Here is a 24,041-nt window from a genome sequence, read left to right as displayed (position 1 = left end):
ACGTTTCATTGTTCGTGTAGACTTGTAGTGTACAGCGTAACGCTTGGAGATGGAATAGCATCGTACGTACGACCGTACACAAAACGTAGCGAAGCGCCGGTTGCTGGTTGATCACTGTTGAACCAGAGCAGACTTTACCAACAGCTCGAAACAATCAAAGCTGTTTTGATTGTATGATCACATACGCCGAAATTCTCTCATACTTCCAGCGTTGAGTGCCATAAAACGCAATGGGAAGCATAAATAAGAGTGACAGGGTGAGTATGGCTTCTGAGACCAACAAGCCACACGGCGGCATTGCCATTGTCATGAGTGAAGAAGCCAGTATTTTTTTTATAGCAGTAAGATTAAATGTAAGATTAAGAATATTGGAACACTGTAAACTTAGTCTAATGTTAGGCCTACCTAAGTTAACTGATGTAAAGTGACACCATATTGTACTAACACTGCTACACAGTGCTAGGTATACTATTACTAACTTAGTGCAGTGTCACCAGAGCAGAAGGATAATTGTCAGTCCGGGAAACCCGCTCATGAGGACCGCCCCCGCGTATGAGGACTGCCCCCGCCTCATGAGGACCCCGGGGTTCCTCATACTGACCCCGGGGGGAAGTCCTCACGAGGACCCCTATTCACTTCTTTTTCATCTCACATCTGACGTATAAATTGTCGCAACTTTGCACAGTGATTTTTTGTTACACACACATGTCCACTATCCATGATGAAAAGAAGAAAAAATCCTGTCTGTTTTTTTCTTCAAAAATTGAGTTTTAATCAACCGATGCAGAGCGCCCATCAAAACACGGGCGCCAACGTGTTCGCACAATGCCAGACTGCCGCACCTAGCGGCCTGATCCGTCTAAATATTTTCGGTGCTTTTTTCTGCGGCTCGCACATCTCCGCGCGCGAATCAGCCTCGTGAAGCTGAAGTGAAGTCTGACATCTTTCCACACAAATTCGCAACGAGAAAAATGAAATCAGTACTAACCTGATCTTGTACATATATTCCGAATTACTATTCCACACTGATAGAGTAGGTGGGTACTCCAGTTTGTTAGCAAACTAATCACTTTGTAGGTATGACGAGTTCACTTCCTTCGTCAATTCCGCGCTGTCCGCTACCTACCTACAAAGTGATTAGTTTGCTAACAAACTGGAGTACCCACCTACTCTATCAGTGTGGAATAGTAATTCGGAATATATGTACAAGATCAGGTTAGTACTATTTCATTTTTCTCGTTGCGAGTTTGTGTGAAAAGATGTCAGACTTCAGCTTCACGAGGCTGATTCGCGCGCGGAGATGTGCGAGCCGCAGAAAAAAGCACCGAAAATATTTAGACGGATCAGGCCACTAGGTGCGGCAGTCTGGCATTGTGCGAACACGGCGCCCGTGTTTTGATGGGCGCTCTGCATCGGTTGATTAAAACTCGATTTTTGAAGAAAAAAACAGACAGGATTTTTTCTTCTTTTCATCATGGATAGTGGACATCTGTGTGTAACAAAAAATCACTGTGCAAAGTTGCGACAGTTTATACGTCAAATAAAATCGCACCCCCATATGATCAGTGCATGAAGAAGCTCTCTACGTCGCAAACTGTGCGGACGTGAAAATAGCCCAGTACGCGTAGTAAACAACTCAGGCGACGCAAGCTAAAAATAGATTGACTTTACGCGTGCTACTGCGCCAGCTCAGATCATGTTTTTTTCCTTTGAACGTCCGCGCGTCTAAAATCTAAAGCTCCCTAATCTGGGGCGGAGGTCTCCTGTTTGAATCCCAGTAGAATCAAATTTTTCTCTGCTCATTTTTATTCAAAAATATTTTGGTTAAAGTGTTCAGTTGGAGTAATCTTCAGACATGAACATATTTTCCAGTGATATTAGAATGCTTACAAGAACTGCACTCATTAAATTGTAACAAATTGAGTTGAAATTGTAACAAATTCTAGTAATAATTGTAGGTACATGGTATGCTCTCGTGACAAAAACCAAATCATGCTTCTTGGTCATGCAATTATGACTCAGGGACCAACAAAGAGCAATTCAGGAAATAATACAAAGAATCAGAGGACAGACTTCCTTATGTCCCCCCACCCCACATTTTTTTCCATACAACTGTTCTACCCTACCCTTGCTAGCCTGCGCATGAAAGCACACACAGTCCCACACACATTGGCATGTTGTGGTGTATGAGTGGGGGTGGGGGCATGATAAAGTCAAGAAGATTCAGAAAATTTAATGAATGCAAGATAATGTGAAATACTAAATATTGTTTTTAATGCATTTTGGGATTACTCTGCTGGTGTCATGTGCACTCTCGCCTCTTTACTAACATACCCTGTGAAGTCCCCAAAATCTTAAAGGCCTTTTTTTTGTGTGTGTGTGTGTGCAATGTGTGGACTTGACAAGCTGTGTTCCTTGTGCAGCAAGTCATTTTGTGTTAAGAGTAATCTGCAATTGGGACAAAGTCTTTGTTTTTGTTTGTTTGTTTGTTTGTTTGTTGGTTTGTTTGTTTGGTTTTTGTTTTTTTTTGGGGGGGGGGAGTATTAGAACATCCAAGTGTGAATGTGACACGCTACTTTTAAATCTTGAATGCTTTCTTCTTTTTTCCTAAACAGCTTAAATTACACTACAATGTAAGTCATACTGTCAAACATATGACAAGTACACAACAGTGTAGGTATCTGAATGTGGACTTTGGTACTGTCATACTTATTTGTGTTTTGCATGCTCATGGCTATCTTCTTTATGCAAACACTTAGTGTGATCAATTGATATACACCCTAAAATGCATCTGAGGCCTGCTGATAAACTGGAGTATAAATGGTGGAAAATAAGGAAAGAGTTCAACTACATCAATATGGTAGTTTTGCAATGTCAGAAGAAAAGTGAGACAGTGGTTCAAAAGGCATCGCACTTATAAAAGTATTTCAACATTTTTTTTTTTTTTTGATCTGTAGCCAAAGAAAGTACAGAGTATGAATTAGTCGATTGTTTACAGACATGGTAATTAAAGATTCAAGAGAAAATGATAACTTTTGTTAAATGTGATTACACAAGAACTTTATTTTATTCTTTCTTTTTGGCCCTATTTTAAATCAGCAGTTGCATTATGGAGCTTATATAGTCTCTGTTCCTGGCACTTTAAATCTAATTGATGTGTATCATCTCATATATGTGGGATATAAAATGGGTCCTACTCTATTAAAAAGAAATGAAGGTTTTATAACAAAAAGGAATCTGATATTAAGATGCAGGATCATGGGCTTTTTATATTGGATATAATTAGAATTAAAGAGACAGGCTGTATCTGTCATAGGGCAAGTCCAAGATAACACGCGCGTTACGTATGGGACATTCAGAGACTTTTATGACCTGAAAAATAGTGTTAATGGCTTTTGATCATATTAAACTTTATCATGGTGATTGATATCTTGGAGAAGTATTATCATGCAAAAAATGGAGAAAAATGACCTTCACAATTATATTCTAGAAGAGAAAATATGTGCCGTTACGTATGGGACCAGAAAAATTTTGTTTTTTTGAACATTTTTTTCAACCTCAAAACTCTCTGAAAGTATTTCATTCTACAACTTGTAACTCACTGTGATGAAAGTCACAACACTCAAGATTATCACAGGTAAGTTTCGTATCATTAGGCAAAAAGCTCTAATTACAGGTTCTAATTAAAGACAGACATGACGTGTTTCGTATGGGACAGTTACGTATGGGACAGTTTGTCCCCCATTCATTTAGTGTGTGAAGAACCATGTTTATGGGTATTTTGCATAATTATTGAAGTAAAATCAGTTGAAACTACTCAAATACTGATCCAGATTGTCAAGGAAACAATATTCCCCAAATATTCACCATCCTAATCATATTCAATCATATTTTTATATTTTTATGACCAATCTGAGTATGCATGCCCTTTGTCCCCCATTCGTTTAGTGTGTGGAGAGACATGTTTATGGGTATTTTGCAAAATAATTTTTGCATAAATATTGAAATGGAATCAGTTGAAATTACTCAAATACTGATCCAGATTGACAAGGGAACAATGTTCCCCAAATATTTACCATCATAATCATATTCAATCATATTCTATATTTTTATGACCAACCTGAGTATGTATGCCCTATTTTTATCAGGATAGTTACTACTGAAAAATTGAATAGTTTAAAGTGTTTACTTCCATTGATGAAGGGCAGTTTGCCATTTTGTTTCAATAAAAACAACTTGACACAAGAAATATTAATTTTTATAAATAAGCAATACCTGCTGCGTGGAACCCCAGTGATCGAGTAGATATATGATGTCTGTCTAGCAGTCAGGTCATTGATTCGAGCCACACCTCAGTATGTATACCCATGAATTTTGTCGTGGCTATTATTGAAACCTGAATAAGGACAATTTGTGTATCACTTGCAATTAAAAAAAAAATCATTTTACTTAATTTTTTTTATATATTTATATCACAACCATTCCAAATTGGATCTCCATCACTAAACTTTGAATTCCTCAAGTCTTAGGATTGTATGCTTTTAGTAATTCATATAATTGGTTTCCAATCATTTCACTAAATGTTGAAAACTGAATCCCCATTTCTACAAAAAAAAAACTATACCATCCCTTTAATGCTGATTTTTCATTGTGTATTTTGCCATTTTCCCCTCCCCCTTTCTGAAAATTGTTCAGTCAAGTACATGTATTGTTTAAAGTGTCTATAACTCAAAAGTAGCTACAATGTTGGGATGCTTTCTTCAGGATGATTCACCATTTGTGTACTGAGAGACCTTCCCAGCTAGCTACATGCATTCACATGCATTATGTATGAGGATGTCCCATACGTAACGCATTTGTCCCATACGTAACATTATTTCAATGCCTAATAAAAAATATTCCTTTTACTGTTTTTTTCTTTTTTCTATGGTATTTAATTTCTCTAAACGATAAATTAGAACTTTCCAAAAGGGCATTAATATAACCTTAGCAATTTCAGAAAAAACCTAAAAAAATGACCTCAATTTGTTACGTATGGGACATCTCATGATAGGACACGAGCCAATTTGCATAAGGGCAATTCCATGGGAATGTGGACATGGCACAAAAATTTCAACTTTATCATATTGCAAAAGAATTACTCATTATGTATTACCCATATATTGAAGTTAAAGAAACTCAAAGAATTATATCAATCGGTCAAATATTTCCCGAGAAACAGCTACAAATGTTGAAGACAATTTTTCAGTCATCCAAATTGCTAAAATGCATGCTTAACTTGATATAATTTTTTTTAATAGAAAAATTCTGCTAGCACTTCAATTAATTTATTTTAAAGAAGCAAATTGGTTCTACTTCAGTCTCCCATGAGGAAATTTTTATGCCACCTTCAAAAAATTCTAATCACCACATGAAAGTTCAGCCCTTGAGCCATGTAACGCGAGTTACCGAAACAAGAAATATTTTTCATTCTGAAGGAAGCAGTGGAGGTAATTTGTTGGGAATCATAATTTTCTAAATTCATCACACCCTGATACTGTACACAGGATGTTGACTTCAATAAACACTGTTATCACATTAAAAAATGTCAATGAAAAGTGTAACGCGAGTTACCATGTAACGCGAGTTACCGGCATGTAACGCGAGTTACCAACTATAAACACAAGTTTCCCCCAACATAAGCAAATTTTAGCACTTAATTAAGCTAGATTGTGGTGAAAACAATCAAATGCAGTGCTATACACACTATACTGGACTGAAACAAAGGAGGGCAACATAATAAACTGTGATTAGCATCAAGGTCACTGATCACATGCCACATTGAAGAGTCTAGCCTGGCTTTCACTGCATACTGTACATGTATCCAGCAGTGAATGAGACCATTAGATTTATCTTTTGAATTTCCTGCATCAGTATTACAGAATTTTTATTACAGAATGCTATAAAGCACAGCAAGTGTTGGTTCTAATCCTTGTTCGGTGGTCTACTGAAGATGACACCTGTCCGGAGATCAGGAGGTTGTGGGTTCGAATCCTGCTCAAGTATGTATGCCCATGATTTTTTATCATGGCTACTAATAAAACACTGATCAATTCAGTGAGCTTATTAACGTTGATGTAGGGCAATTTGTCAATCAGTTGCAATGAAAACATCTCAACGGAAGAATTTCATGAATTTGAATAATTACGCAGTTCCCACTGCATGTTATAAGGATTAGAACCAGCACTTGCTGTCGGGCGAAAGCATGGTGGTCTAGTGGAGATGACACCTGTCCGGTGATCAGGAGGTCGTAAGTTTGAATACTGCTTGAGTATGTACGCCCATGACTTTTTTATCATGGCTACTGCTAAAACACTGATCAATTCAGTGCTTATTTACGTCGATGTAGGGTAATAAGCCAGTTCGTATACACTGTAGCTCATGTACACATTGGTACAAATGACCTTTCTTTTTTCTCAGTTGGTTCGGCACTTCACTTGTTTTCAAAGCAGCATAATGCATAAGCTTGCATGACATAACAATTTATGGAACTTCTGTTCAAAAAAAGAATGAACTTGCATTTAGATCAGGGGATCAGAATACTCACATCAGTTTATAATTTAGCAGGCATCCATTTCATTGTTTTGTATTGAATGCAGTGACAGCTTATTTCCGTTTATATTGCAAAATACCATTCTTGCTGTCAGGTGGATGTGCTGGCAAGCATCATTTAGATAAGGATCGCATGAATAATCATCGCATCACAGATGCTTAATGTCAGTGAATTTACAAACCAAAATGCCTGTTCGTACAAATGATCTTTTTTTGTTCATGCACAAAGTGGAATTACGAACTGGTCTTTTTGTCAATCAGTTGCAAAGAAATGTACTAGTTTTCACTCCTCACAAAGATAGGATTTGAATTTTTGAAAGATTGTAAGCTGTTTCGTAAACTTGTATATAGGGTTTGATACTTTTATGTTTTGTTTTAAAAAGACTTTCAACATTTTTCATCTTTACACTCTGAAACTTACAATGTAATAATACACCTATATCATCTAGTATATAAGTTCAAACATATTCAAGGTCTCTATGAGGAGTGAAGCTCTTATTAGTCTTAAACACACTCTTCTATTGGGTTTATTAGTAAAATATTTGTTTAACATTTATTCGTTTTACTATCTACACAAATAAGCATCTCTCAGATTATTCAACACAAGATTCAGTGCCATCAGAACAATTGTATGTCATCAATTTGTGTCACCCTGTGTTACTGGACATAATGTAACACGAGTTACCGTAACGCGAGTTACCGAAATAAAGGCTCCCTACATTTTTCCAGGTCATTGTTACTCAACTTTGATATTGTTAATTTATGAGTCCTAACCCACTGTCAATTCAAGGTAGGAAAACTTTTATTAAGATTGTCTAGTATGAGGAGACTTTCCAAAAAGAGGTCTTCATAGAATTGACCATGTCCTTTTTGTGTAACGCGAGTTACCGAAATTAAATGATTCAAGAATCCCAACATGTTTGTCCTTTATTTTTCTTTTTGGATTCATTTAGTTGGTGTATGTCTACTTAACCCATGATGAAAAAAGTAACTTGTAGATCCTACCAATTACAAAGATATTGGCACATTATCCCAAAAATGTACCCATTATTTGTAACGCGAGTTACCGTGGAATTGCCCATAATCATTTGCATAATCCCTAAATTGTCATACCAAGTTAAACTATTTGATGAACTTCTTATGTCCACATATTAATCAAATATCATTTGCTTTCCTTTGAATTAATATGAATTTTTATAAATGTCCCATACGTAACGCTGTGTTTCACATTTATGCAAATGAAGCCCTTGAAATTTGCATAAATTTACGTAATATAATTTTTTCCTCCATGGAAATCAAAACTTCAACTCATAAGCTTCAAAATGATACCAAACATGTCAATATTGAGCAAAGATGAAATTTTGCCTTCTGAGGGGACCTTATCTTGGACTTGCCCCATAGTACACACAATTATCCCTCAGTCGTAAATAGGCTGAGTAAACACATGTTCCTGTATCTCCGAACAAAGTCCAGTGTCAGATGTGTGCGTACATACCAACAACAGGATTGTGTCTGAGCTCCATCCTAACAACTCGGTCTCTCATGTTTCTATGCACTTTGATATTAAAGGACAAGTTCACCTTCATAAACATAAGGATTGAGAGAATGCAACAATATTAGTAGAACACATCAGTGAAAGTTTGAGGAAAATTGGACAATCGATGCAAAAGTTATGAATTTTTAAAATTTTTGTGTTGGAACCACTGGATGAGGAGACTACTACAGCTTGTGAGTCATATGCGTACAACAGTATAAAGAAAATATAAAGAAAATTTAACATATTTTCACTTTTTTCACATAATAAAAAAGCACTTGACTTGGCTCTTTCTAAAGGCAGGGGGAATAATGTTACCCATAACATTTGTCGGTAACGAGTCGGGGGAATGTGAACTTTTTTCATAAGATGAAATTTTGTGAAATTCTCTTTATATTTTCCTTATATTGTTGTACGCATGTGACATCTAAGTTATTCACACACTGCAGTAGTCTTCTCATCCAGCGGTTACTGCACAAAAACTTCAAAAATTCATAACTTTTGAACGGATTGTCCGATTTTCCTCAAACTTTCAATGATGTGTTCTACTAATATTGCTACATTCTCTCAATCCTTATGTTTATGAAGGTGAACTTGTCCTTTAACCCATTGAAGACGAGTCCCAAGTATACTCAGGCAGGTGTCTCAGGAAAATGTGTGTTGTAGCAGTATCAGCTAGTCCTCTGTGGGTTAAAGAAAAAGTAACAAAATCTTAGAATTTGGCATTGCATCAAAATGAATCGAAAATATTTCAGTGTAATTTTGAGTAAAATTGTAAATAAGCCACCAATATACATGTATGACCTCGTACTATATCTTGCAGTTTTGTCATGGCAGTATTTGTAAAGTATGTATAGGGAGATTTGTATATCAACAGTGTGGAGTTCAGCAGGCACGTTCAGATATTCAACTAAGAGGGGGATTAATGTGAATCACATCTTTAGGCTTTGTGGGAATCCATTTTTATTTCAAGTCTTTCTTTTTTAACAGACGCTTTCCTCTCAACCCTGCAAGAGAAAGAATTATGAGGGATGTAATTTGCTTATCCTCGAGCACAAGGGAAATGTGTTCAATAAAGTCAACAAAATCACCACAAAATCAATATAAAAACAAGAGCATTCTGGCAGGATTTTTGTTTTTGTGTTTGAGCAGAGCAGCCTGCTGTTATTTCATTAAACGTGATATTTTGTTTGATCTTCAGCCAAAGTAATAAAGCGTGGTCCTGAATTTTTTTCCCCATTTGAGATAGCGGGTACTTGATAAACCCATTTTGAACCAAAGCATGACATTCTTGCTTTCAAGAGAATTAGTGACACATTTTGTTTTTTTTTTTCTTTCCAGTATTACGTTTTTCAATCTGCTGGATATGGCAGCAATGCTGAAATCTCATCCTAATCCCTCACCAAGGATATATGAATGCAATTTTGGAATCTTGAATTTACAATATGGTATCACATCTTGATTGATTGGGCTATAGTAGACTGGCTCGTAAACATGCTTCAGTGTATCTGTTACAGAATTATTTGAGCAAAAATTCTTATTGCAGAATTAGAACCTATTTGTCAGTGTGTGAGGACTACTGTATACACCAGTACTGAAGTGTGCTTATTCATCAATGATCAATACCCCATGCATGTCATTCTATACAGATGCAAGGCTAACTTTGGTACATAATCGTTTGTCTCTTTTCTGCCGCTCACTCAATTTTCACTAAAATTTCTTAAAGAAATTGAGAGAACCACATGAGAAAACATCCCCACTTTGGTGATGGTAAACAGTATTTTATGTTTTAATACTGAGTAGCTGTTGAATTGCAAAATTTATGAAAGTAAAACCATCTGTAGATATACAGTCTATTAAACCTGTCTATAAAGCTGCCACCCAAGGGAGATGAAAAAAGTGGCCGTTATAGACAGGTGGCCGCTATAGACAGGTTATCTGACTTTTGTGTGCATTGCATACATGTACGATGATATAGTATGTAAGCACATGGGTGTTTCATGCTTCAAACAATGCCGGTGTTTATCAATTTGTTGCACACTAGCATGTGTACAGTCATGAAGAAAATTCTACACTAGTGCATTATTGCGACTACAATGGTGTATGAGTGATGAATGCAGCAGTGGCGATCACTGGACTTTGCCTATGAATGACTGGTGCGACGACAAATATGGCCGCATATGGTAGGTGGTCACTAATAGACAGATAGCCGCTAAGGCAGATTTGACTGTAATGGGTATACAATAGTTGAATTGTCTGGTGGGAAATTAAGCAACAACAAAAGCAAAAAACAAAAACAAACAAACAAACAAACAAAAACAAATCCTGTGACTGTTGATTGTGAATACACAAATAAGGCATCCTCCAGCCACCTTCCCAACCTGTCACACTTTTTAACTTGGAATGTAACATGTATTGCCACAGTAATCAACAATGACTAGACAATTTTAATGCATGTGATGTGTATGACTCATGATGTCAAGCTAACAAGTTTATGTCACTTCAAGATTCCCACAATGACCCTCAATATCCTTTGTAAACGAGGGTTTTGACCTCTAATTTTTAGCTAGACTGCGAGAGTTACATTGTAATCTAACAGAAATAATTTGAAGATATTCAACAGTGCACTGCTGAATGAAACTTCTTTCATGACAACAACAAGAAAAAAAGGTATGTTATGTGTGTCAGCCAAAGTAATAGACCAACATGGCTTCCCTTTACAGATAGACATGTCTGCAATGAAACAAGTGACAGATTTTAAAAGTCAGTAACTGTAAAACCACCATACAGCTGTTCTTACAGTAAGCTGTCATACTCGGCAGTTGCCAACCAACATGCACTGAAGATATGTTTCTCCATCAGTTGTAGAAGTTAAAGGCCACTTTCCTGCCATTTGTTTTTTTCTGTTGAGAGAGAAAATGAAATAATGTTGAAAGCATTCAATGGCTAAAGTGTACCAATACACTTTATTTTTGTTACAATTTGTAGAATATAGTTTATATGCGACATGCGGTCGGCAAAATATTAGAATTTTTGTCACTGATTTTTATTTGTTGGGGTTTATATGTAAATTCTAAAGAGTAAACAAAAGTAAAAATGATTTGCAATAGATTTGAAATAGATTTATAGACTCATCAATCACCCAATTCTTTCAATTGAATGATTGCGCTATTGATATTTTTTTTTCAAAATACATCTTGAACGATAGTGATATGCAATCCGTGCGCATGATCAGCTTACCGATCAACATGAAATCTCGATATCATCTGTAAAAATGTGCATGTATAGCTAGAAGGCGCACACCTCAGTACCAGTGCCTATGGAGCAGAATTTAAAAGCGTAGAGCACAAGTGCCAAAATGTTATAAAGATATGATATTATTTATTGAAATATGTATGCTTTCAGGTGCTATCACAGGTGAATTATGTCTGTTTTTGTGTATTCTAATTGTACATGAATTTGATTTCAAGGGTATTGGTACAATTTGATTTCAAGGGTATTGGTACACTTTAAGTACGTAACTTAATCTATCAGAGGTCACATCATTTCAAATGTAATTTTCTAGATGAGAATATTTGTACAGTACAGGTATTTGATATCTCCAAACATATCTGTGTGTTCATATGTCTTGTTTTTGTGATGAGAATGTGCAAAACTTGAGAAAATTTCCATATTAGTCATAAAGCTATCCATGCTTACAGCACTTGTCGCTGAATGATATCAACTCTGACTGTGTGTGAGTTTTGCCTATTCATGCTTGTTGGAGTGTAAATGGATACAGTATGCTTCTACAAGCATATAGGGGTATTTAACAGGCATTGAATGTATACAAAACTTGCTCTTTTTAGATAGTTCGTTGTTGCATACTGAGGGGCACATCACACAGCCCATTGCCCATTCTGTGACTGAGTAATTGTAATGAATGCCACAATTTGCCCCTTCTCATTGTTGTCCTGGCAATGTATAGCCTTCAATAGGATATTTCATTTTTCTTACCCTCTTCTCGATTGACCTACTTTATGAAGACGATCCTTTCAAGTTATTCTCCAAGTGTAGTTGGCCTCATCTAGATACTTCCTTTCAATTCAATGGATTTGCAGATCAATGCAGTGCCAGTAGCAATTGCACATTGGGTATTGTGCAGACAAAAGTTCCATACACACTCAGATTCAAAGACATGTACATGTATGTACAAGCTTTGTTTAGCGGTACGCAGAAGATGATAGGTGGATATGAATTAATATACAAATGATGCACAGGATAGAGTGTGTTAGTGAAGGTGCGGCGCGCTCGAGAGTATTGACAATGGTGCGACATGCACGAGGCGCAGCCGAGTGCATGTTTGCAACCGTTGTCAATACTCGAGAGTGAGCCGCACCTTCACTAACGCCACGAAATAATCCTGTGCATCATTTGTTTTATAAAATGGGTCGAAAACTAACAGCATTATTCACGTACCTTTGTGGGTCAATACCAGTCAGCTACATGTAGCACTCGCTCAAAAGTCAAGATGTCCGAAGATGTTCGTCCCAAACATTTACGCACGTCGCACTCGGAAATCCCGCACATAAGTACTGTACGTACGTATAAGAGTATACGTACGCCACGTACTGTTATGCACAAGAAAGGCCGCCGCCTGTTGTGGCAGCCCGCGGCCCGAACTAGAAGTTGTTTACAGGATTGACAGCGCGTATAGTACAGTGTAGCGCGTGACGCACTTGTAACAACTGATTGAGTGCGCACTGCTAGTGTAAACATTGTGACGTACGTCAGGCCAGGGAGGTGGAAGAGAGACTCTTCTTAGTGCATACCTGAAGAAAATAATGCACTCACACGTGACTCATTTCAGCGCTTCCAATTGGCTACATTCTTGAACCCATTTTATAATGTCAATTGGCAACTTAAAAATGTGGAAACGGGTACACCATAGGTATGTGCTGGGTTTTTGCCCAATATTTTAGGGACCTAAAGGTTTATTTTGAAACAGACCATATCCCACACATGAGTAATGAACATCAATCTAATAATCAGCACAGTGCAGTAAATTTCATGGCTTTTTGTTTGGATGAACACCCCCCCCCCCCCCCCATAGAATATCACATTTTATCATTATATCACTCAGTCATATGTGTAGGAAGAAAATGATTGATCACTCTTATTGAAATTGATGACATTTATGCTTAATCTCTACCTACTTTTACTACAGTATACAGAAATTTATCACACTCATGCATATTTGCACATTGTTACCGTATTCCATAAACAGCTTGTGAGCACCATAAATCTCACGTCATATTTAATGTGCAAAGGAATTGTTCTTATGGCAAAATTTGTTTTGAAAAGAGCTATTTGTGATTGTGTACCGGGATTGATCAAGTTTACTAGTACACTTTAAATTCAGATGACATCTTGAGGCATTGGAAACAATAGAAAAGTTGCTGATTGCATTTTTGAGCATTTGCGGGAAAATATGAATTTATTAGACTACATTTTATGACAAACTAGAGAAGCACTCTAAGAGCGCAGACCTCCTCCAAGCATGCAAATCATTTACACCACTGATCTTGTTCTTCCGTAGAGATATCAGTGATTTCCACCCATACGTACTGCATTGTGTGCTGAAACTTGCCAGATTGCCCAATATAGAAGCCTTTGTTACGTCATAAACCCTCAGCTGCACGGCGCGTTTCACCCCAGCAGAAACTAGAGCACGCACTTTAGTGCGCGCAGGCAAACCTCAAATGCGCACAGCCTGAATTCCCAAGTTCATTGACCCTACCTGCCAAAATGTCAAAAATCCTTCATAAATTCCCCCAAAATTCTCGGATCACTGCCAAAAGTTAATCGTTTGGTACATGTACTTGTGTCATTTTCAACCTTTCCTGCAAGTTTCATTCCAATCCGTTCACTACTTTTTGAGTTATTTTGCGCACAGACAAACTACCTAACTAACGAACTAACTAATGAATAAACCAACGGTAACGAAAACATAACCTCCTCCCTTGGCAGAGGTAAAGATTGTGCAAATATAATTTGGATTAGTGATGTAGGAAAAAGTGAAGTACATGTAAGATTTGCTGACAAAAGCTCTTTCCTAAAAAGACTTTTATGCTGACGTGTTTTACGAGTTGTCACCAGCTGGCACAGCAGAAGCTTGTGAGAAAGTAGTTCCTACATTTTAACAATTAGGTTTCAGTAAATATGATGTAAGTGCATCTTCTACCTTCTTTTTTTTTCTGTGAAAAAGAAGAAAACAGTGGTCTAATAAAAAACAGCAAACACACACATAAAATGCATAATGCTAGTCACGCAGAGAAAATTATGGAATTCATGCGAGAAATGCGATGTCAAAATGGGGGGAAAGGGGCTGTTGAAGTAGTACTTTGACCAAAATATGTGTAGAAGCCTGTTGAGAATGGAGAAACATTACATTTTTGTTTAGGAGCCCCAACTCCCTCCCTAATTCATTGCCAAATTAAGTGATGGGGTTCAGGAAATCATGTCTTGACAGTCTTGTGGTAAGTGAGGTTAGTAGGCAAGCATTTCTTGTTATGGCAACAAACTGATTTGCAGGATAGGTTTGATTATATCCTTAGTACAACCTGTCACAACTCTTGACACCTTATTATTGACAGTGGCTAAAAGTATTTAAAGACAAGAACTATTGTCTGTAGTCAATAATATGATATTCCTGTTATTACAGAATCGCTTAATTTTTGTGAGAGAGAATTTTGTCCTCAAAGTAAATGTTTTGAATAAGGTGAATGACAGTCAAACTGACAACTGCATGTAGGTTGTATACTTAATAGCCCTTTGGAGATTAGATCGGAAGAATAAGCTTTGTGGCGTAGCATCATTCAAGGACCTGGCATACCAACGGCAGTTATGAATAATAATGATGATGATGACTACAATGTACAGGTACAGTGAGGATTATCATTAATAAGCAGTAGTAGTGGTAATTTGTATTTGTTATGATTATACAATTGCTGTATTGACACAGCAAGACTGTCTGACAGTTTTTCTACTTTGCGTGACAAGGTCAGTCCTTTTTTTTTTCTGGTTAGATGTGTATAAAACCTATAGTGGTATTGCAAAGAACATTCATTAATATATGGATAAATGTTTTTACATGGTTAAAAAAAAATCTTTCATAATTCATTATAGTAATAACAGTTGAAGGACATACAACATGAAATGCTACAGATTTGTGTATTTCAAGTATACAATCAGTTTAACAGAGTGTGGTTGGAAATGACAAATTCAAGCATTGTCAAGTTTTCCCAAAATCCCCTTAAAAACCACATGAATCCTCCACATGGCTACAGGTTAGTCCAAGAGGTGAAAAGTGCTGAAATTACACAGCAAAACATGACAATCCCCTTGATTTTCCACAATTCTCAACAATTCACTTGCATCATCAGTTTTGCTGCAATTTCAGCAAAACTTGGTGAGTGCATCTAGGAGGGTACTATACTTCTGGAGTACTGATATCAGCAGAACAAGTTTTGCTGTAATTACAGCAAATCTCTTGGACCATCACACATGCTCAGGAAACATGATGTATGTGCAGGTCATGCAGACCAAATTTTGCTGTAATTTCAGCAAAATTATATAGGCCTTTGGAAAGATGCTGGAGTGCATATTGTAGGACCTAATCATGTTTATGATTTTTTTTTTTATGCATATGTCATGGTTTGTTGAAATTGACAATATTAGTATGTAAATTGTCAACTAAATGCGATGACTTTGTCTCATATGATGGATTTCAAACATGTTTAGGCTTTCATTCTCCATGATATAGCTGACAGAAGTAAGACAAGTCACTCATCAACTCATTTTTTTTTTCTTTCATTCTATTTCCTCTTTACACCACAAAGCATAGCTCAGTACATGTACATCTATCAACAGATACCAAATAATTATAAATGATATAGTGAGATTTGTGTTTATCGTTGAAATACATTTCTTTATTTCCATATTTTTTTTTTTTGGGGGGGGGGTGTTACAGTTTGGTACTTGATATGTAGCGTTTGTAATACGCATGGGAATTCATACAAGAAAAAGAAAAATGCTTTATCAGAAAAGAAGAATACTGACAGCTTTGTTAAATCTAGGCAATATACATATGTACATTTACAGGCAGAACTCATGCCAAATACTAGGATGCTGCATGTGCTTTCTCATCATTTCAAAAACACTACAATCATTATGGCATCTTGGATATGAATTGCTCAGATGATACAAACTTAGGATAAATAAAAGACATATACAATTTCATTCAAAATGATTTTGTCATATTGTTTACTTTTAAATAGCTTCATTGACTAACAGTCAGGCCTTATGAATAATAATTGTAAAAATTTTATAAAACTGCTCCCATTGATTGATTGAACACATAAAACAAGACAAAAAATGACCTCACAAAAGTTTCCTTCTCAGAAAGGTGGTAAGTCTTTCTAAATAGAGATAAATAGCTGTTTTTATACTTTCACATGATTATGAGGCTTATTCAACAAACTTATAGAAAAAACAGTAAAACACAAAAGGGACCCACTCAAAAATAAATCAAAATGGAAGAAAATGGATACATTTCTTTTTTCTTTCAACAATATTTGATGAGCTTTGCAAATGGTTTGTTTGCTCTTTCTCATATTTTAAGTGTTTGTATTCATTTTATTCATTTATTTATCTATTTTTGCATGTAAAATTTCATGAAATTATTAAGTCCCCAACATCAGGGACGATTGAAGGCGTGGAGGTGCCAATGACCCTGTAGAAATATTATTTTACTCACCTTTAAAACACCTGTAAGTTCACACATCTACACCACATAGCGGTCACATGTGTCAAATTTCAACCTTAATATTCAAGACTCAGGGAGGTTTCCACAGTATTTTTGCGTGATTTCCATTGAAAATATCATGTTGTTACCATTGGCATCACATTGTTCAACAATGACCAAAGATTGAGTTTGCACATCTGTGTAGCATGGCAGTCACATGTGCCAAATTTCAATCTAAATGCTCAAAGACTGAAGGAGTAAGCTGAATCCACAATATTTTGTATGCTTTATAGGGGAAAAAATTGTTACCATAGTAATGCATAGTTCAACAATGACAAAAGATTAAATTTGCACATTTTGTACTACAGCAGTCACATGTGCCAAATTTCAGCTAAATGCTCTAAGACTAGGGAAGTTAACTGTTTCCACAGTATTTTCGTAGGACTTTTATTCAAGATATGCTGTTACCGTGGCAATTCATCGTTCAACAATGGCAAAAAATTAAGTTTGCACATCCACATTTTGTACATACCATAGTGGTCACATGGGCCAAATTTCAAGCTAAATGCTAAAAGATTGAGGGAGTTGGCTGAATCCACAGTATTTTTGTATGCTTTTTAATGAAAAGATATTAGCATGGCAACGCATAGCTCAACAATGATGAAAGATTAAGTTTACATATCTACGTACTATAGTGGTCACATATGCAAAATTTCAAGCCAAGTGCTCAAAGACTGAGGAAGTTGACTGAATCCACAGTAATTTTGGATGATTTTCATTCAAAATATGCTGTTACCATGGCAATGCATCATTCAACAATAACCAAAGATAAAGTTTTCACATCATAGCAGTCACATGGGCTAAATTTCAAGCTAAATGCTCAAAGATTTAGGGAATTAGCTAAAAAGCATATAAAGGTATGCTTTTTAGTGAAAAAATGCTGTTACCAAGGCAACATATTGATAAACGTCTAGATAGAAGATGTGTTCTGCACTTCTACACAGTAGTCGTCACATATGTGCCAAAATTCAAATCAAGTACTCCAAAAACACAGGGAGTTAGATTAATCCACTTTTTTTGTATGATTGGTACAAAAAACTGCTGTTGCCATGGCAACATATTTGTTCACACATACATAAATGGCATCTTGCACAACTACACCGTACATTGACGGCATCTTATATCCCAAATTTGAACTGAATTGCTGTAAAACTGATAAAGTAGTTTGATCAACCACAATGTATAAGATTTTGTCAAAATTTGCTGTTGCCATGGCAATGCATTATGCAACACTAACAAAAAGCGTTTGCACATCTTCCTTTGAAAGTGGTCATACATGCCAAATTTGGGGTCAATTACTCAAAAAATGAAAGAGTAGTTCCATCCACAACATTCTGTAATTTTTTTTTTTTTATTTGCTGTTGTCATGGCAATGCACCAGGCGATACCAATGAAGAAAGTGTCTTGCACATCTTCTTTTGATAGGAGTTACACATGCCACTTTTGAGGTTAATTGCTCAAAAAATGAGAGTAGTTCAATCAATAATTTTTAATGAAAATTTGCCGTTGCCATGGCAACGCATTATGCGATACTAACAAAAACGGTGTCTTGTACATCTACCTTTGTATCTCCATGGTTCAAAATAGTCTAGGACCCTGTTTAATCAAAAGATATAATTGATTTTAAATTGCTGCCACAGACTTCTATGATAGAAGTCAATTTTGTAATCAATTCTAACTCTTCATAATACGAGACCAAGTACAGTGTAATAGGATTTAGGGCATGGCGTTAGAAATCGCTGTTTCATGTTCACAAAAAGTTTTATGTCTGGTTTCGATGACACTTGTGCAGGCTGGTAATTTTCATCTTTATTTCCTTTTTTTTTTTGAATTTCTATTTGCGCATCCCTGTGTCTTAACCATCATAATTATATCACCTGTCTTTAATAAGAAGGGATAGCAAAAAGTAATTACCATCACAAAGATGTACACACCTTCCCCAGAGAGTGGCTGGTGATACAATAGGCGTTTTCACATCAGCCCGATGTTTCGAAATAGCGCGCTATTTGCTGACTATTTTCTGCGAAAAATATCTCGAGCTTGGATTTTTATCGGGCTGATGTGAAAATGCCTAATGAGACACAAGTCCATTGTATTCCAAACTGTGCGGCAGACCCAGTTTGGCACATGCTTTAAATATTTTTGAGTGGCAGCATCGAACATCTGGCAAAGGATATAAGATGGTTGTGACTCCATTCTTTTTAACCTCCTTGGATTTATAAATCACACTTTGTGTCATTCTGTGATAAGGCAAATATTAAGGACAAGTCCACCTTCATGTACATAAGGATTGAGAGAATGCAGCAGTATTAGTAGAACACAAAGTTTGAGGAAAATCAGACAATCCGTTTAAAAGTTCTAAAAATTTTTAAGTATCTGCGCAGTCACTGCTGGATGTGTACTGCTACAGTGTTGGTATATGATGTCACTTGCATACAACGACTGAAGGAAAATAAAAAAGAATTTCACAAAACTTGACTTTTTGAATAAAGTGCGCTTTTAATCGACCTGTTACTGAAGTATGTTAAGGGTAATATTATTCCCCCTGTCTTCTGAAAGAGAGAAGTTGAGTGTTCTTGTGTTATGCGAGAAAAATGGGAATATGTTGAATTTTCTTTATTCTTTCTTTATATCATTGTACACATGAGACATCACAAGCTATCGTTTTTTCATCCAGCTGTGGCTGAGCAGAAACTTCAAAATTCATAACTTTTGAACGGATTGTCCGATTTTCCTCTAACTCTCACTGATATGTTCTACTTAAATTGAAATATCTTATTTTGCTGCATTCACTCAACCCATATGTCCATATAGATTTTTTTACTCTTATGTTATAATGATCTGTACTACCCTAAATCATGTGGCACACTAGTATGCATTCTGTGATAACTGATGCATCTGTTAAACTACTAGTACCAGATACTTGAAGGTGCGACCATTATCTCCTGGATTTACATCTAACTTTGGACTGATGCTGCTTGTTGGTGATGTTGTGTGAAGCTGGAATCCATCAAACTGATACCCTAGAAATGAAATGAACAAATGAGAAGAGTTAAAATTTGTACGGAGGAGAGTTCTGCAAAAACTGCAACATGTATTCTTTCACAAAGCAACAGTGTGCTGCTCTGTACAGTAAAGCTTACAATAATGTACTGCAACATATTTTTACATTAATTTTCATTTTCATTTTCTTCCCTTAAAGCTTAACATTGCTCTAATGCCAGAGACAAAGTGGTAAACAAACAAAATACAAAATGCTTGCTCCTTAGATTCCTAATTGTACAAGAATTTTTCTACAAGTACCCTTAATTAATTACAATATTATTTCTATTCAAATCTTTAAGTCCTACACAATAATGGTAAGTCTACCACATATCACATATTGGTGCCTTGTTACACTGTTTTGTAACATTTGCTATTAAGCAGGAATTCCATTCCAGGTTCAAGCTGATTTTAGAGCTTGTAAACCTGGCAAAGGATGTGGATGAAAAACTAGCAAACTTCAACATTCACATTTTTAATAGTTTCCAAATGATTGCAAAACCTAAGCAGGGGATTGAAAGTGTTGTGAAATATTTGTGGGTGTCCAATTTTAGTTTTTGATTTAAAATAAAACAAAAAAAATAGGACAATTTCTTGTGCACTTGCACATTTGTTTGTGATCTGCTCATAATTTGCTCTGAAAAAGGGTGTTAAAGCCTTGTCATATGTGTACATATATAACTTCCACAAGACGTGCATAATGCTCTGGAAATTTTTGTGAACTTCCATATGGAACACAACAGTTTTTTAGAATATCTTGCGTATGTTAATAGCAAAATCTGTGACGTTTTTCTGATCATTCACAAAATATCTGCAAATTATTCGCATACCTTTTGAGGCATTATTACCTCCGCCACGGGAGGAGGTTATGTTTTCATTACCGTTGGTTTGTTTGTTACGTAGTTGGTTTGTCCATGCGCAAAATAACTCAAAAAGTAGTTAACATATTGGGATTGGGATTAACGGATTAACTTGCAGGAAAGGTTGAGAACGACACAAGTAATAAACGATTAACTTTTTGTAGTGATCCAAGAATTTTGGGAGAATTTATAAAGGATTTTTGATATTTTGGCAGGAAGGGTCAATGAACTTGGGAGTTCAGGCTGCGCGTATTTGAGGTTTGCATGCAGGCACTTAAGTGCGCACTCTGATCTCTGCTAGGGCAAGGCGCGTTGCGCATCTGAGGGTTTACGACGTTACAAAAGCTTCTATATTGTGAAATCGGGCGATTTTTCAGTGGACGGAAATCACTGATCTCTGTGGAAGAGCAAGATCACGGTGGAAAGTAGCTGCTTGATGGAGGTCTGCACTCTCAGAGTGCTTTTCTACTTACAAATGTTTAGCTGTGTGTTACTCGTGATGAGAATTATTTTCAGTGCCATTGTCGCAACAAATAAAAAATGAAAGTGAAAATTTCAGAATGTTGGACTTTGCCATTTTTTGACATTTACATCCTTTGCAAATGGTTCACATGCTCAGTAAAATCAGCCTGTATAGTATGATAAGAGTAAAAACTTGGGAGGACAACAGTGAGAATTTTTTATCAGAATTGGATAAGTAGTGAAATAGGGGAGTTATGAAATTGTGAAGTTTTGCTAATTTTTGCAGAACAGTTTTCAAACATTTGAAAGCAGAACTGTTGACTGCAGAACAGTTTTAATGCATTTTCATACATGTATTTGACATGAATATGCAAATGAGTGAGCTGATGTTGTCATAACCTTACAATTCTCTATTGATCATGTCCAAAGAAATGATAAGATTCAATTTTCTGTTATTGAAGTGATGTTATTCCTGGTTAAATAACTTCAATGATCAGGTCGATATATCAGGATTTTAGACTGATGCATGTTTGCCTTTGAATGAATAACTGAAAATTCAAAATTTGAATTGTATGGCAAGTTGAGAGGGTATAATGGCAACATCACTTCATTGTTTGCATATTCATTATTGACTGTTCAAGAACTTTAACCCTACACCAGCCTGGTTTTTTGAGGGACTTAAAACCATCGGGGGGGGGGGGGGGGGACTTTTTGGCCCCACTTCAGATCTCAGTTGTGGATCACGTGATCCTCGAAAAAATTTGCACTAATGTAACATAGGATTTCTAATGTATGCCCGTATGCCTTCCTTTCAATACCAGAAAATAAGGATACTTGGCATACTGGAGAGTCAAATGAACACATCAAAATGTGTAACGTCAGTTACCGAAACGTCATATACCAGTATGTAACGTCAGTTACCATGACAGTAATTATAACTTAGGCAAATTTTTTGACTTTAGGCCATTCAATACACCTGGGAAGTCAAAGGTTATCAACAAAGAGCAGCAATCCCTTTGATAGGGAATGATGTCATCACCATGGTACACTGTATGTCCATGGATACATTTTTTGTGGTTCATTTTATCTTATTTATTTATTTATATTTTTTTGGTGGAGGGGGCTTGAGCTTTTGATTTTCGGTTCAGCACAAGTTTAATGTTAAATCATCTGGAAGTTTAGGTTTACCACATGCAATATATAATGCACTCAAATTACTATACAGTACATTCACAGTCCTACGGGACGATAAAGCTACCAAATTTGTAGGCCTAATCAATTATGTGGTTGCATGGTAACCACCTTTTTCTATTAAAAAGCTTGTGTACAGCTGTATACCAACAGTTTCATAATCTTTACTAATGACTACTTTTGCTAGCATTTTTCTTTTTTTTTTCTGGAAGCTTAGTGAAGTTTCTACCTCAATGCAAATGCAGGAAGAGATATATTTCTTCGCTTGCACTTATATGTTTGGTTTAGTTAATATGGCACATCTTGAAATGGTACATAAGTAGGCCTGACATAAGGCATGTACTGTCATTACTGTTTGAAACTAACACTGATGTTGCTCAACGTTTAACAATAATGTTGCTCAAAGTGAGAGGTGATTCTAGAGTAAAATAAAAAAACTGTTCATATTTGTTGATTACTTTATTTCATTCATGCAGGGACATTTGTGTAATACATGATAATTATGAACAGGAAGATTCGTTTATATTGATCTTAAAATTCTTTCATTGCAAAGTCCTATTTCTTGGTATCTGGGATGTATTTGCAAGCCTTGATATACCAGTGAAAAGGAAAAGAAAAACAATTACATTCCTTCAAGCAAGGAATAAACAAATGCCCCTTTGACCAAAAAAAAAAAAAAATTAAAAGTGTAACACTAATCATATAAATCATTATTGATAATGGAGATCATTTTGTTATTTGTGGCCCTAACAATGCCTTGAGGGAGAAGGAGTAAAATAAAGAAAAGAAGAAAGAATATATCACAGTGGATTTCACTTAAATACTTTTATTTGTATGTGTTTTTCCCCATGACCTGAAAGATATGTGTTTTTTTTCACACACAAAAATATCTGTGTTTTGTGTAGTACTGCAGGGCATTATGGGTGGGGTACTCTAGATAGAAACTTTCCTGTTCATATAAAAAAAACCAAAAAAAAAAAAACCCCTTAGTTATGTCAATATTAGATACTTGGAACTGCTGAATCTAAATGGTCTGTGTAATCATAACTGTTGAAAAAAAATTTCAATCTTAAGACAAATGTCAAGAAATATCCTCTGGTGCATTTACATTATTTTTGCTCAACTATGCTATGGCATGGGGGGGGGGGGGAGCTTGCCCCCTAAGGGCCCCACCCCATTTGTGCCTTTAGATTTTGTTTTAATTTGTTGCTAAGTAAATGCCTCGGATTGTTACTGGTATACTGCAGCAGTATAATAACCTGTTAAATAAGTTAGTTCTTTGTAAACCCCATAGCAAAAATATGTGTAACGTCAGTTACGTAACGTCAGTTACTGACATGTTTCCCTTTAAGTTTTCATTAAACACAAAGAAAATGGACTAATGTTTCATTTCATTTGGGTATTTGTAATTGGTGAACCAAGCTATGATTCCATATCAAACAAATCACTCTGAAAGGTCAGAATTATAAAATATCACAAAACTATTCCTAATCATGATTTTCCATGTGTAAACCCT

General features: G+C 36.0%; 1 protein-coding gene across 1 annotated transcript in view; it reads left to right on the top strand.

Annotated features, from left to right (window-relative positions):
* The first annotated feature begins 215 nt into the window (after positions 1-215).
* LOC139744537 (ubiquitin-like protein 3) overlaps positions 216-24,041 on the top strand; it is a 48,461-nt gene continuing 24,635 nt past the window's right edge. The window contains exon 1 of the mRNA XM_071654968.1: positions 216-257. Within this exon, the coding sequence (XP_071511069.1) occupies positions 231-257 (27 nt within the window). The 5' untranslated portion in view covers positions 216-230. The remainder of the gene's footprint in view (positions 258-24,041) is intronic.

Source organism: Diadema antillarum, unplaced genomic scaffold, assembly GCF_040938485.1.
Source record: "Diadema antillarum isolate AM-2024a unplaced genomic scaffold, OU_Dant_1.0 seq00001187_RagTag, whole genome shotgun sequence".
NCBI lineage: Eukaryota > Metazoa > Echinodermata > Echinoidea > Diadematoida > Diadematidae > Diadema > Diadema antillarum.
This window is presented reverse-complemented; position numbering and strand designations above follow the sequence as displayed.